Source organism: Dromaius novaehollandiae, chromosome Z (assembly GCF_036370855.1).
Source record: "Dromaius novaehollandiae isolate bDroNov1 chromosome Z, bDroNov1.hap1, whole genome shotgun sequence".
Classification (NCBI taxonomy): domain Eukaryota; kingdom Metazoa; phylum Chordata; class Aves; order Casuariiformes; family Dromaiidae; genus Dromaius; species Dromaius novaehollandiae.
This window is the reverse complement of record NC_088132.1, coordinates 66,962,211-66,978,504: the sequence shown is the minus strand read 5'-3', so window position 1 is coordinate 66,978,504 and position 16,294 is coordinate 66,962,211. Positions and strand designations below refer to the sequence as shown.

Below are 16,294 nucleotides of genomic sequence, written 5' to 3'. Positions count from 1 at the left end.
CTCTTTCTGCTTCCATTTATGTGAACATGTGCAGCTGTTGTAGAAACAGGCATCTTTGCTTCTTAATCAAACAATACATAAAATGAATTATGCTAGAATAAATTATCTGCAAAAACAGCTGACAGAGCTGGGCTGTAATAGGTTCACTTATGGAAGAAAGTATGAGATGTACCTTTTCTTAGTGATTGCCTCCCATGGTCATTCAATTGCGAAAGTAGAGCTCACTTAACCAAACTCCTTGAGAGAGAAAAAGCAAAAAAATCATACATAGATTTATTTTATAGTCTACGCAGAAGTTGTATTCAGCTAATTTAGAATGATCCACTGGATCACGTTTCGGTGATGTACAGTACATATGAAAATTTATTCAGAGAGCTCTGCCATCCTGCCTTTGTGTGTCTGCTTAACTCACTGCAGGCATGAGCACACTTCATGTATTATTTAAATGTGTAGGTTGACACATGCAATTTATAGGATTCAGAAGTGGAAAGAACTTGAATTATACAACAGAAAGCTTTCAGCATGCTCCAGAGTTGAATTTATTTAATGCAAAATGAAGATGTATGTTAACCTTAAAAAACCAGCAGGACTCAGTGGGTACTTAGACAGCTGAATAGATCATTATACCCATTTGTCCTGTTCACAGCAGTGAATTCAGTGAGCATCTCACTGGGTCACGGGGAAAGCACAAGTGGACTGAGCTGGAAGATTGGGACCATATATTTGTATTTCTGTTTTCTGACAAAACAGGTTCAGATAATCTACGTAATGAAGCTACTCTTTAGCATGACTGTGGCTCTTTTAAATTTGATTTCAACCCAGCTTGATAGAGAGGTCAAAGAAGATTGCCACAACTTCTATAAATATGGGATTTTGGACAGAGAAAGGAGCCCAAGCCATACAGGGCTAGTGTTGAGAGTAATGGGAACATCATGCAGGGGTACCCCAATCAGCAAGAAAGGCTTTCTGCTGAGCCTTGAGTAAACCCCAGGAACAGATGCAGAAAAAGACAGGCTCTTCTAGTTCTGATGTTCACAGAGCAACTTTTTTTTTTAGCATAACTACAGACATCGTGAAATATTATTCTAAAATGAATATATACAGTCCTGATATTCTTTTTAATAATGTTGAATTCAAGAAGTGCCAATTTAGCAAAGTAAGCTTTCAAAACAGGCATGACACTATATTTTTTAGCTGAGCACTTCAAAAGCTGTCAGAATAGCGGTTACTTCCTGTCCTGGAAGCTGTCAGAAACCTATAAATAAACCTAAAATAATACAGGAATAGGAAAAAAATCTTATGCCAGCAGTTAATGTTATTGTTATTAATTCTGTGTTTCTTTTTTTTTTCTTTTTGCAGTGTGTCCTATTCAGTGCATGTCTCTGAGGACTACCCAGGTACAGTGCAACATTCTTGTCCATGACACGTATATGCATGTTACCGCAATTTGCAATATCCAGATGAGAATACTTGAAAGGGTGTTAATGTGTTCCAGGTGCATCCTTATGCTAATCATTCTCCATTAGTTAGATTATTTTCACAGTCATTTCTCCTTTTCAGGCATCATTTGTCAGCTGGGTCAGGGTGAGAAAACCTGGTTCACAAGTTTCCTGAGGCCAGGGGTTGTGATGCTTTCAGTGTCTGGAGCCATCAGTGTCAGAGATCTGAAAGCGCCCAACTCCTGTTTGGCAAGGTAGATAAGACTTGATCTTTCAAGTGTCTGAGCAGTCTGGAGCTGGTCCGCAAAGCACTTCAGTGTGTCAGACCTTAATGAGACTACCCATGTTCTTAAAGTTAAGCCTGTGGTGTGTGCTTTGTTACTTCTCAGGGTTTGCTGGACCTGAGGGTTTGCGTATGTGTATGTCCCGTGTAATGTAAACTTGCAGAGTCGTTCATGGCTGCTCGTTCCTAACTCCATACTATACCCTGAGCTGGGTTGACAGGAGCATGGTGAACTTAGACAAGGGGAATGATCCATATGGAAGACAACCAAGCAAGAAAAGAAGGCATTTTTTAGCTAGCTTATTTAACAGAATCACAGAACGGTTGAGGCTGGAAGGGACCATTAAGAGGTCATCCAGTCCAACCCCTCCTGCTCAAGCTGGGTCAGCCTCTCTGGGCAACTTGTTCCAGTGCTCAGTCACCCTCACAATAAAGAAGTTTTTCCTAATGTTCAGAGGGAGCTTCCTGTGTTTCAGTTTGTGCCTGTTGCCTCTCATCCTATCACTGGGTACCACTGAAAAGCATCCGGCCCATCCTTTTTGCACCCTCCCTTCAGATTTTTAAACACATTGATAAGATCCCCCCTCGGTCTTCTCTTCTCCAGGCTGAACAGTCCCAGCTCCCTCAGCCTCTCCTCATATGAGAGATGCTCCAGTCCCTTCAATATCTTAGTAGCCCTTTGTTGGACTTGCTCCAGTAGCTCCATATCTCTCTTATTTCCCTGATTTCATTCACAAAGATACTGCATGAATACTGCTGGTGACATAGAGGTTAGCAGAAGTAGGAGAGGGAAGCTGGGGTGAGGGCAGACAAGGAAGTGCCTAATTTTCATGGTGGCACTGTTGGATTGCACCTTTTTGTGTATTCTGCCCGGGTAATATTAAATAGTGTAAATATATTGAGTGATGTAAAACTCTCTGGCCTTTTTTGATGATTATCCTTAACATCTCTGTAATATTTCTAAAAGAAAGATTTCTTGTTTTTTTTAGAATCTCTGAAAAAGTAAGGCTTTGATCTTGTTCACTGATAAGCAGGCATGTACTATGTCTGTCCACAGCACCACAATGTTTGAAGCAGATGCAGAGAGAAGTCAGTCTCGGTATTGATGTTAAACAGAATGGATTTTGTGAAAGAATACTCACAGTCTTTATGAGAGATATTTTTTCTCACCAGTAAAAAAAAGAGGAAAAACTGCTACTAATCCTAATCTATTAAGCACGTAGTAACTGGAGAAACAAATTCATAAAAAAACACAGTCATACCAATTGTAACTTGATTGATTGACTGCTCCATTGACCTGACAGTAAAAGGAGGGATAAGCAGTTGAAAAAATCTGCATTGTATGTTGTTAACTTTTTCTTTTATAAAATGTCAGCAATGGATTTATTCATTTCAGGGTGTGAACTTTTGTGAAGGCACAGAACTTAATCTCTGGGAACCCCTACACTAAGTCACAGAACTAGAACACCTAATCAGCAGTTAGTCCCACAGTAAATGAGGTCTTATTTCCTGGCAAACTCTCCTGTCTGGCAGACCTCAAACCTCCTTTACAGATGCTGTTTGCAAGCATGCTCTGATGTTCTACAAGGCTGAGTAACTTTGAATCAGCATCACTGAAACTTGTTGAATGTTCTCTGCTATCAGCCCCTGTATTTTAAAGCCAGCTAGAATTTGAACATTTTACATCGTAGCTAAGTTGTTGAGGGGGAGTAGAGCAGCTGTGCATGTTTACTGATTAAAATCTAAACCTTCAAGCCTGTGGAAGAGCTGATTTCATTCACGTCTCAAGCTTTTGCAGTATGTACATTTGCTTTGTGATGAAGAGGTGTTTACTGTGTTAGGAATGATAATGACTCTTTGCCATTTTACAGCTTTGGGCCTAAATATACTCCTTTTGACTTGGTGAAGCAGATTCTTTGCCTTCTTTCTTTGTACTAAACCTCTAACTTAACATTGCTGCTGACTGTTACTGTCTCTTCTCTAGCATGCATTTTAAGAGATGTTTCAGGGACGTGTCAGGGTGTGATGGTGTCAGGCCTGGAAAGCTCTGTGCTGGTATCTTCCTCAACTGCAAGGTGATCTTCAAGTATTGCTACTAGTTGGTGGAGTTCAGAAGAGCATATACTCATCAAACAAAATTTATCACAGGATAAGTCTTTACAGATCATGACTTAACTCCCTTAGCTCGTAGACATATCAAAGTTATATCCTTTAGAGACTGAGAGTGTGTAATACACAGTGGATCAAATTTGGAAATTCAGAAGAAGGCTGTCAGAGTTGATCATCAGATAAATTGCTAATCTGTTTAATAAATATATGAAAATAGAAGAGGTTAAGTTACTCTACAACTGATATTCATTCAGCCAGAAGTGATACCACCACAAGTAAATTTTGGATACCATAAGAAGAACTTTGGATACTGAATATATTTTAGCTCCCTGCATTGTGTTGTGTGTGCGGCATCATCATTTTGGCACTGATAACAGTGTGATGCTATTGCTGAATTGGTTCATATTTGCACCAAAAGATTACAAACAGCTGAGTGTGAAATCATAGCTATGGGAACTGTAATATGATATGACAACTTTAAATAAGGGGAGGTATTTGAGCATTTCATAATTGTAAGCGAAAGCTAGGAGTATGCTCACAAAGACACACTGAAGAACTTAACAGGAATGGTGTTGAGACAGTAATGTCTCAAAGTTATTTATACATTGCTGAAATTGTGAAGATATCAGTGAAAATTTTAGAGGTGGGTAATGACAATTTCAGCAAAAAAGCTTCGTAACCATTTTCTCATAACGTTGACACAATTGGGGGAAAACTGCTCCTCAGGAGCAGTTATAGACTCTTAACATCAGTGAGTAGACTAAAGTTCCATTAATATGAATCGATCATGACTCCTGTGAGAACTGTAGCAAGCATTTTGCTAATGAATCAATGTTCTGAGTGATACATGCTGGCTGTCAAAAACTTGTAGAACTGCTGTTGTCTATTATCGCAGTGATTTATGGATTACACACATGTTAACAGAAACACCCTCTTCTTAGAAGTCAGTTGATAGCAGCAGTGATGGAGAACCAGTCTGGCAGTGGGTGGTTCGTTGCATCCCTGCATTAGGTTCAGGTGGGCTCTGCTGAAGAGGAGGGGTGCTCCTCTGTATAGCTTGTTAGAAGCTGGCGGCTGAAGAAAGTAAACTAAAACCAAGTACCCTTGGTTACCCTTAGTAAACTAAGTACCTTAATTTCAAGTTTCATTAGGCTGACAGAAGTAAAGAAAAAAAACCCACAGTGGTTGCCAAATGGAAAAGGAAAACAAAACTTGGCAGTGAAAAGTTATTATCCAGCTGCCAAGAAAGAATGGCAAACAAGGGACATAATAATATAATTAAAATCTATAAAACCTGTTATTGAGTAGTCCTTTTTTCCATATATGTATATCTTGGTGATTTTATATTCTGTACAGCACAGATTTCCTACTTTTGTGTTTCTTACTGTTTCATACATGTGTTTCCTACCTTTTCATATACTACAGCAATAAATTCTAGCATGTGGATTTCTTTTCATCCATCCATATATATCTTGTATTAGGTGTTAGAACCAAATGATAACCTTGCTTAGTGCACTGCCTCAGATCGGTAGCACTAAGCCACAGGCCCAGACCTGGGAAAGTGGCGGGCACATGTTGCCACCCAGAGCTGCCCGCTGTGGTAAGGCTGAAATGATGGCGGCACAGTGGAAAACTCAAGTAGAGGCAAGGCAGGAATTAATGGGAGGAGTGAGATGCGGCTATCCTGGGGGCATCGTTTACAGCCTGGTGGGCCTAGGTGCCAGTAGACAAAGGTGGGAGAAAGAGGAGTAAATGCTGGCAGATGGCTGGAGGCACCCCATTTTATTCACACACTGCTGTAGCTCTCAAACACGTCGCTGTGCCAAGTGTGTGGCAGAGCAGAGACAGCCTGAGCTGGCTGAACAGATGGAGCGAGTTAGCATGCCCACTGGAGAGCAGTGCTCGGGGAGAAGCGCTGTCAGTCTGCAGGACCAGCTGCCTCCTCGCAGTGTATGGTCGTTGAGCTGTGTGCAGATTACTCAAAGCACCTCATGGGGCAATGCAGGAGTGGAAGCAGGCGAAGGTGTGGGATAGTGTCAGACGCAGCAGATCCGTGAGAATGTGACAGAAGGTGGCTGTTTCCAGGTGGCGAGCTGGGAAAGCCCCGCGCGCTTGTCTGCGTGCGGCAGTGCAGCTGCTCGTCTGCAAGGCGGTGCGGCACACCTGGAGGAGCCGCTGATGCCACCGCGACTGCAGCCCCAGCTCCTGGGCTTGATACGGGCCTCTAAGAACCACTGTAATACCAATGATGTTACTAGTGTCACTTATGAATTAATGTTGCATTTTTAACATTTCACTGGAAGCACTGTAGTCAAAGGCAGTGAGACCCAGGTGCAGCAGTAGGCTTAAAGTTATGTATGATTTTATGCCCTTTGCTGAAGTGGGGCCAGTGTGTGTAGCATCACGGTAGATCAAGTCCTTGTTTCAGTTCTCTTATTTCTCTCTTTATCTGTGATTATCGTAATTGTCAGCATTTCTGCTCGAGAGCATAAGTTCCAGTTCAGCCCAGATCAGTAGAAAACAAAATTTTATTACCAGCATAGGCAGTTCAACAATTCACGCAAAATTAGCTTTTGCAGATACAACACAAAAAGTTACTGTTCCTTGCTAGTTGTTACTAAAGGTTTGTTTCGAAAGCAAACGAAAAAAAATCATAATATCTTCTCTTAACTCCAAATTATGAAAGAAAGTTTGGAATAGAATCTGCAGATTCATATCCATAGGTTTTTAAGTTGGATGGTTGGATGATGATGGTTAGATGTTTTTTTCTGCACCAGGCAGAAGAATAGTTCTCCAGTGGTTATAGGATACTTCAGACATCCTCTGTGGAACCAGCCAAAATGAGGCACAGAAGTTTTTCATAATGTTGTTATATTAACACCCAGCTCTGGATCTAGCCTTTACTCTGCGCACCAGACCTAGCTTGAGTTTTAGTGTCAGACATGGCAAGAAACACAGAACAAGTTTTTATTTGGGAAAAGGCTGGCTCACCCCCTCGTGAGCCTTGTGGGATGGTTCTGAGCAGCGCTTTTGGTGTGATTCGTGAATGGCACAGCACTGGAATACAGCATTCTGCCCATATAAAATTTGGGTCTGAATCTTCCATCTTCTTTCTGGTATTTTTGTTATTATTAGCAATCTCAGCAGAAAAAAGATGCCAGGAAGATTATCGTGCTGAGCTTCCCTTACTACCTGGAATGTCGTTCCTTGTGGTACAATGGTGAACATGGGATGGGCGTCATGGGAAGGGGTCTGCATAGCGCCATTGGACTTTAGTGTACAACGTGTCTTTCTTTTGTAGATAACACATATGTTTCCAGTTCAGATAATGATGAAGATGTGTTAGTTACAACAGAGCCAATCCCGGTAATTTTCCACCAAATTGCTACAGGTAATCTGAAGTCCTGGGTGTTTTATCAAATTCACATTTGGTGAGAAAAGACAAGACTCTACACTTACGTAAAGAGAAATGTGTTAATGTGTGTAATTGTGTAGCTTGCTATTTCCTCACAGGCTTGCTATAGTGTATTGTCCCACATTTGAGAATAGAAACAATTAAAATACTTCTTTCTGGGATCAACACAGCTGTGTAGGCATGTGTTTTATTCTCTTAATGCCTTGCAGTCTGTGCTAAAGCATTTCTTGAATCCAGCTAAGGTGCTTAACACTTCCCAATTATAAGTTCTCATGCTCGCTTGCTTAAAATGTCACTAAATCTTCACCACTGGGGATGAAACTGTCTATAGCTACCATTGTCTCTGGTGAATTATTTCAGAAAATTTCAAACAAAATTGTTCAGCCATTTCAGAAAGTAAGGCTATAGAAAAAATATATACTTTTTCCAGTGATAAGAAATTTTAGGATCCTTTTCACATGAAATTATTTCCATGCTGTACCTGAAAGGGAATGCTTTTCAGAGATCTAGCCACTTTTATACAATAGATAATCAAGATTTGTTTATACACCATAGAGATTCTTTTTTAGATTTTAGCAGCCAAATTCCCTGATGATTTCAGGATGCAGGAGAGACTGCATAGAGCAGTCTTAATTCTGGCAGTTCATCAGATAGGAGCACTTGACTTTGAAGTCTTTTTATTATTATTTCAGTGCTTTAGGGCTTTTTTTGCTTAACAGAATTACTTTGAATTCCATTGGAAAACCAATATGATCTTCAGTCCCTGATCTCGTTTATACCAGTGTAAATCAAGAATAATTTTTTTTGAAATTGTGGAGTGGCACCTGAACAAAAAATGGTCATTATAGTCAGAACTTTAAGATAAATTTATATTGCAGATATGTCTATGATTTAAAAATAAAGAAAGCTTGTCATTTAAAATAGAATAAAACCCTGCTCCAATTAAATATTTCAGATCTGCATATGCAAAATTATTTCACATTTTTACAGATGTTCCTTATTCTCCTTTTTTTTTAAGAATTAAGAAAAACCAGTGATGTCAACTACTGCTTATCCATAAAATCAAAATTACAGAGGGAAAATGGAGAGGTATGTATTTCTTCTATGTATATTTTAACAAAAGACATATTAATGAACTACAGAGAATAATTAAATATGAAAATATATCAAAGGTTTCATCCTAAAGGCATACTTACCCAAACTGTGGGTTTGCGTGTTTTAGAAGGTGGGCATAGTTCTTTGCATGTCCTTGGGTGATTCACCATTCAATTGCATATTTGGGATATGGATGCTCTCACCCTAGGAGTTGTGGTTTTGACATTTATGTCACTGCTTGTCGAACAGTGGCATAGACCCTGTCTGCTCTAGAAATACAGCTGTGCCAGAGAAGCTGATCAAGATACCAACCATTACCTTATAACCTCGTCTTGCACGCAGGACCACATCCCGTTTCTCAGCTCCCTGCTTACTCCTGTGGCCTACAGCAGTTCTGCTGGAGACTCTGGACCTCTTCATGACACTTCACCATAAGTAGCGTCTGGAAAATTAAGGCCTTCCAGTCACAGCTGTGTTTATGTTGTACCTATGTCAGAGTTTCCTCTTGACATTAACTCAAGAGAGAAATGATGCTAACATGAGGTCCACAGGGGCTGGTGGCATTGTGGGCTTAAGGAAAGTTCTGCATCTGTTCCCACCCCAAGCAAGAAATTGAGCACTGTGTCCAGACTTCAAGTGATTAACTTAAGGACTTTCCTGAATAAGAATAGTTCTGAATTTGGAATACATTTTCCTTCATTACTGCTTTTTAGGCTGAGATCTGTATGTGATCCTGGAAAAGGGAGATAACCATGGGCACACATGATAATGGATTTTTTATATATAGATAGATAGATTTGATTTACAAAGCTGTACTGAAAATATTTTACTTCTACTGCCTCATAATTGTATAGTGGTCTATATATGTTAGACATTTCAAGTGCAGTAATAATTTACCTTTTTGATTAAAAGCTTGAGATACAGTTAGCTTTATGGGACAGAGTTTCAGCTTTTATTTTGTTTTTAATTGAACAAGGTACTTAAGGATGTAAATACTGAAAAAAAACATTATATAAAAGTCTTCAACACTGACCATTTCTGTTGGCCAGACAGTTAACAGGTTTTGGACAGGATAGGATGGGTTTGTCACTATTCTACTGTAGGAGTTTCATTTCTCTTTAGTTTGCACTGAATTTGTGTTCATTTGAGTTCTGTTTTAAAACACACTTCCCCTTAGGCTAAGGTTATTATTAAACAAAGAAGACTAAAGTCACTTTGTTTCTCTTCAGCAAAGTAGAAGCAGAAATGATTTTTATCCCATGTCTTAAAAAATTGCTATGAAATTGGCTGAATTACAATTTTTGCTCTCCATATACATGCAGTGAATACAGCATGAATTTAGAGGCAAAGGTAAGGAAATGCGATGAGAATGTCTGACCATAGAAACTGGTGATAACAGTATATTTGACTTTTATGAATGCATGGGATTTAGGGGTAACTTCTCTTCTTTGACTCTCCTCTTTTATTTTTATTCCATTATGGCAGTTCTGTGCAGGACATAAATAAATATATGTAATAAGTACATCATGTTTGGACTGAACTGAAGAATTATGATTTTTGAAAGTATTCTTTGGAGGATTCTTGTCAGTGTAGGGCCTAAGAATTACAAACGGATTGTGAGAGACCAGAATTAATATCTTTAAAGAATTACATAATAATAAGCAGAGGCCTCATTGGTAAGAAGCGGAATATAACATCTCATGCTGAGTTGCACTCTGTACTGTGATCGGTTCTATTTACTTCAGTGCAATTATTCACAGACCAACCTATTTAGAGCAGGTTTTACTTGGATAAGCATATTACTTTCTGACCCTTCGTTTTTAAAGTCTTATAATGGACCTAGCCATAAAATTAAGTTTGAACGTTTCCAGCTGATACCTCCGTTAAAAATAATAAGCAGAAATGTGTCAGAGAGTTTTTCACGGAAAGGGGCTTAAGAGTTCCCATGCTTGAGCTCACATTAGTTCCTTAAACCAATGTCTCTTGATGGGTAAGTTATACTTGGTTTAGCTTTAGCTTTATCATAAAGGTCTTGATTCTGATTGCTCTGTGCAGAAGCACCGAGTGAAATATTCATGAATATTCTCCCAATTTCTCTGGTGCTGTAGAATACCATCCTGTCTCTATACCCAGACATAGTATCATTTATCCAACATACATTCAGGGTGTTTTTATGTGCCCAGTTTATTGAGTGCAGGTTTTATCTGCTATTTCACTATTGACAAAACTGGCCTATAGTATCCTTCTAGAAAAATGCTACTAGAAGATCTCTGACTACAGAGCAGGAAGGGCTTATTTATAAAGACAGAATTCCAATATTCATAATTAGAAGTGTAAATGCAAGACCAAAACATATCATCTGTGTCATTGTTAACTTTCCTTTTTAATTAAGGAGTCCAGGCACAACAGCACAGTTGAAGAAGATTCTGAAGGAGATAATGATTCTGAAGAATTTTATTATGGAGGACAGGTAATAGAGGATATTTTCCCATAAATTTCAGAATGTTAACATTTGAAAGCTTCTGTGGTTTATTCCGTTATAAATCTATAATAATGATTAATTTCTTGTGTTATTTAGTATACTATAGAATATAGTGAGTATGTGTATTACTATTTTATGTATATTCTACTATTGTATAGTAGAAATACTGAATATATTGTACAGTATAGTTATATCAAACTTATAATAAGATGATTTCTTTTATAATTGTAAAGCTGTAAGAACAGAAAAAACAGCTGTTGTTCAATAGGTTTGAAAAAAAGAATCCAGTTGTTTACTTCCAGAAAACAATTACTTACTCTTTAAAGCATATCCTGTTATTAATACAAATGGGAAGTCAGACTGGATCCAAATCTGCTTCCTTTTGGAGGATTGACATTCTGTAAAATCAACAGCATTGCAATTTAATGGTAAAAATGGTTATTACAAAGCAAAATTTTGATCTAGGCAACAGTCTCTTCTTTTTCTGAGCTCTACAGTTAAATTCACACTGAAAAATTCAGAATATTTTTTAAGATGACTGTCCTGCTCTGTGTCTTTCCTTCTTGTTGTATCAGCAGAATTAGTTATTATCACATCCTCTTATGTACTGGGAAATAAAATCTCTTCGTATCTTTTTCTTTTGAGATGTCAGTAGAGCGCTTCACACTGTTAGTTTCTGCTCAGGTTTTTTTTGTATCATTTTACTCTAAATATTGCCCAAGAGGAATCATTCGTCAGTTATGTTATTAGGACTGTTTATATTGATGAACATTTTAGCAAATGAGGTCGATGCTTGTGAAAGTTGCCGCTGGCTGAGCCTCGAGGCTGAAGCCACCTCTGCCCGGCGTGCGCAGGCAGGGGCTGGGCGAGCGCGCCGCAGAGCCAGCTGGCTGGGTGGGCGCAGAGCGCGTGGCATGCTGATGAGCGGGATGCTCCCAGCCCTGCTCTGCTGCAAAGCCGACCGCAGGCTGCAGTTTGAAAACAAAATAACAGGCGAGGTGCTTTACAGTAAAAGCATAGCCCTAAAAAGCTATCGGAAGTGATACTGAAACTGGAACTGAAAGAATGTATTTTCAGCGTCAGAAAATAATCGACTTTGGGTTTTGTCTCACGTTCACTTTGGCAGTAGCTGCAAGTGTTGCCTCCCATCAGCCACCAGCTTCTGCAGCCCTGCAGAGTGTTGGAGTGGACTGTGTACACATTGCAAAGCCTAGTGTCTTAGTTTATTATCTGCCTGAGAGGAAAACATCCGATTTTGCCTCGTGGTGATGAGTTGTGCATACGGGCCTTGTTTTTCAACCCTACAGAAAGGGCAGTAACCTCAAGATGAGGGAAAAGATAGCAGACAGCTGGAAGTGCAATCTTCTTGAACCAGTGCGACTAGATTTCCTAGAGGATGTCTGTCAGTGCCCAAATAAATGAATACATTTTAACACTGTCTATGAAGGATGAATATAGAGACCAGTAAATCATTTTGTAAGGTCTGAAACAGCTGTCTAATAGCTAGTACTGATCAAAACTTAGTTACCTTACATTTGAAGTGAAAGCATTATATTATATTGCATTGTAATTTTTTAAGGTAGTACCTTTAATTGCAGGAATGATAGCAAGCAAAGGAAGGCGTTAAATTACAATTACATCAGCAATAAAAATAAAATAACAAATTACTGTGAACATCCTGAGTATGCAATACAGGAAAAGCAAAATAAGGAGGACAAACAAACAAAAATAGCCTAAGACATCACTGAAAGTATGTTTAACAGGAGAGAACAAAAAAACTCCTTTGGAGATAGGATTAAAAATTGCATGGTTGAAAACAAACAATTCTGAAGAAGACCTGTAGAATTAAAGAAATGATAGTATTGAGGATTTAGGAAATAAATAGGAAACCAAACAGTGAGCAAAGTTCCTCAAGAGATAAAAAGAACAGTCCTTTTTTGAATGTTATACTTTTTTGAATGTTATAATTGTATGAGTTACCCATACAAGCGAGCACCCAGGTGTGTAGGCATTCAATAATATGAAAAAAGACAAAATAGTTGGCTGTATGTTTGGGCAAAAAATGAGGTAAGCTGCTTCATTTGAGACAAGTGAGTCTGTTCCCACAGAGAAACTCTTGGAACAGGAGTCTAAAACAGAGGTAGTGAATTATAAGGATTTTTGACAAAAATGTTTACTTTAATGACTAGAGGGCAATTTATAGATGCCAGTGTAATTGTGCGATCAGCACAGTTGGAAAAGGTGGTGGTCAGGGATAATGCTAACATTTCCAAGTGGTTACAGCTGGAAAGACAGGAGAACTGATGATGAAACAAGGATCATGGAAAATGGGAAATGTCATTCAGTGGGCAGTGAAAACAAGATACGACCTTCTGGCCATAAATTAAATGTTTGTATCCACTTCCTATGCACCTGCTTGTAATCCTCTCTAAGGATTTAATGGATAAATACTTTAAAGTAGCTAAGTGATTCAATAGCCTAAGTCCTATTGATTTTCAATGGGATTTAGGTTTGTAAGTCACTTAATCGCTTTTAAAAATGCAACCTTTTGTCATTATGTGGGACAGAATAATCTGAATCAGGTCTCAGATTAAATACTGAGACTTTCTAAACACAGGCCCTTCAGATACAGCAAAGTTATCAGATTTTTTAGCTTTTTTATTCGCTTTTCCTGAGACTCTTTGTTAGCTCTTACTTTGAATCTCTATCCTCTGTACATTTGCAAAAGAGAACAGGGAACTGAAACAACAATACTACTGCCTTTGCACACTCTCTCCCTCTCTCTTGGGCTTCAGTTACAGAACATACTTGCAGATATACAAAACTTGGGCAGTCTCCTCTGCGTATGTCAGCGTGGCTGTGGCACTAATTCAGGGATGGAAAACACAGTGGGGTATTCCATTTTGGCAGAACACAGCTTCATTTCCCTTCATTTCCCTTCATTGAGTTCGTAGCCTCTTACTAGCAGAAAACAGCTTGGAGAAAGCGTTATGTTGAGTAGTTTGGTACTCCATGTAATGTTACATTTGAGACAGCTCAGTCCTGAGAGATTTAGATTTGGGGTTCCTGCTTTGCAAATCTCAGATGACTTAGGAGAGCCAGACAGCCTCCATGTTTGAGCTTATCAGCATGGTGTCCCTTTTGGGCATGATGTTAAGAAATTTTTACACATCTGAGAACATTTTGTTGGGAGAATTTTCAGGAGCCTAAACAGCTGTCAGTGATGAAATAAATAAAAACTTTTAGCAATTTTTTTCCTGGTAGGTTAGCTATGATGGAGAACTTCACAAGCACCCACAGCTGGAAGCTGATTTAACAGCAGTGAGAGAGATCTATGGACCTAATGCAGTATCTCTCAGGTATGTCATTTTACACTTCCATATTCTGGAACCTTTAACATTTTGGAGATGGAGCTCCATGTAGGCCATGCCTCACTGCCAAAACAAAAGTCATTTCTGAAGCAATGCTTCCTACATGTTATAGGAACACTGTTAGCCAGCAGTAATGCTCGTTTTGGTTCTGTTTTGTGGTTGAATACTAATACAACTGGCTACGTGGAGAACTGGTCCTGGAAGCCTGTTCTAAAACATAATTTTCTTCTGCAGTTCAGTAGGTATTTGATCAGGCTATTGTACTTTGTTGAAAATTACTATTCAGCATAACATTAAACCCTTGTTAAATTGCTTCTGTTCTGTCATATTATGTCTGTTGCCCAGGAGGTGAACAAGAGGGATGATAAGAGATTTAGAAAATGTTGTAACTGGGGAAATACTGCAGGAATTGAATTTGTCTAATCTGGAAAAAAAAGACAGAGGGAGAGGACATAATAATAGTCCTTCAAGAAAAAAAAGGCTGTTTATAGATAGGATAAGTGATCAATTGTTCTCCATCGTCATCATGAGAGAGAAAATAAGAAACTAACTGTTAGTAAAAAGAATTAGGTTAGATTTTAGGAAAGTTTTCTTATTCTGAGTTGGTGGAACCCTAGAGTAGCCTGCTCAGGGAGCTTGGGGAACCTCCTTCAGAGGTGGATTGTGGAAAGAAATTCCACATAATTTCTGTGGGACGTACACACGTGTGCATAGCTGTAGGATATCTTAAAGTCACTTCTAGTCTTTTATTTTTATGACTTCATTTTCCATGTATGTAGTTGTAATAATTCTGTAAAAATAACACGTAGACAAGGTGTAACAGACCTGCCAGAAATATTACAAAGAAAATACCAAAATTCTCATACAAAACAAGTAATGTAATATAGAGAAAATAATAACCTTAGGCATACATATATTGCAAGTAACAATTCCCATTAACCTCTAAACAGTAATCTTTATGATTTTAGTGTAAGAAAAGAGAGCTTTTGGTGTACATGGTGTACTATGACTTTTAAAATTAAGTGGAAATTCATTAGGTTTAGAGGAACTGGGGGATTTAAATCCAAATAGTTGTATATGGGTTTAAGAAATTAATGAGATAAACATTTAGTTGCCAAACTGATAACTATGGAACTGTATATATCTTGATAATATGGTCCTTCAAGCTCTTAAAACGGCAACGTTTTATGTAACCTTTTAAAAACTTTAATGCATCTAATTTATTGAATAAGCTGTTTCATTGTAAGCTTTGTGATCTCCTAGGACTCAGTGTGTTAGAAATTGGTGTCTGTGGCTGCTTCTGGCATGTGGAAAACTTTCAGGCTTCTCGCACTCTGCAATAGTTGAAAATAGTCATGAACTCTTGGAAACCGCAAATACAACTTATAGCATTCAGTTTCACCCCTCTCCTGGAGCTCCAGTTCTGACTGCAACTTCTATCTGACAGTGACACCCACTAAGCATGCATGTTTCTTGGAGAAGTTGTCCCTCTTTTAGCAGTCTTTTACTGTCAGAGAGTGAGCTTTAAATATAAAAAGGGAAATTCCTATACCTACATGCTTTTCATCACTGCCGTTTGAAATCTGGCCACCAAAGCCATGAGCAAGTCACTGACCACCCATGCCCAACTCCTGTTTACATTACCTATGCATTGTTGGGCAGAGGGCCTCCAGGAGCTTCAAAGTCAGAAAGCGTTCTGGGAGCCGTTGCAGGAGATCGGTGGCTGTACTGCTCTGCGTGAGCTGCTGCAAGGGTGCTGGGAAGCCACAAGGTCCCACAGTGCGAGACTGGCTGCCCACCCGCCCAGCAAGCGCTGGCATACCTCATCCTGCGTGCGGACGAGAGAGAGGCGTCAGGTTCGCTCTTACTGGAGAGTACCGGGGAGACACCGAGGTTTGGAAGAGGTTCCCTTCACAAAGCTTTGTGGAAGATCAAGGCCCATGTACACTTGGACTTAGTTGTTAGGAACTGGTCATTTCCAGTGTAAACTAGGCCTTGCCACTGGCTGAAAGGCCAGTTTGTTAAGAGATAAGTATATTCACAAAAGTATTTTCCTATGTCAAAATTACCTTATCAGCTTCATTTACGCCCAATTGCTGC

General features: G+C 39.1%; 1 protein-coding gene across 2 annotated transcripts in view; it reads left to right on the top strand.

Annotated features, from left to right (window-relative positions):
• Positions 1-16,294, top strand: part of LOC135325134 (protein mono-ADP-ribosyltransferase PARP8) — a 117,489-nt gene that overhangs the window by 52,141 nt on the left and 49,054 nt on the right. For both annotated transcript variants that reach the window (XM_064502763.1, XM_064502762.1), the window contains 5 exons: positions 1,360-1,397; positions 7,133-7,222; positions 8,265-8,335; positions 10,734-10,811; positions 14,088-14,182. In XM_064502763.1, coding sequence (XP_064358833.1) covers positions 1,360-1,397; positions 7,133-7,222; positions 8,265-8,335; positions 10,734-10,811; positions 14,088-14,182 — 372 coding nt within the window. The remainder of the gene's footprint in view (positions 1-1,359; positions 1,398-7,132; positions 7,223-8,264; positions 8,336-10,733; positions 10,812-14,087; positions 14,183-16,294) is intronic.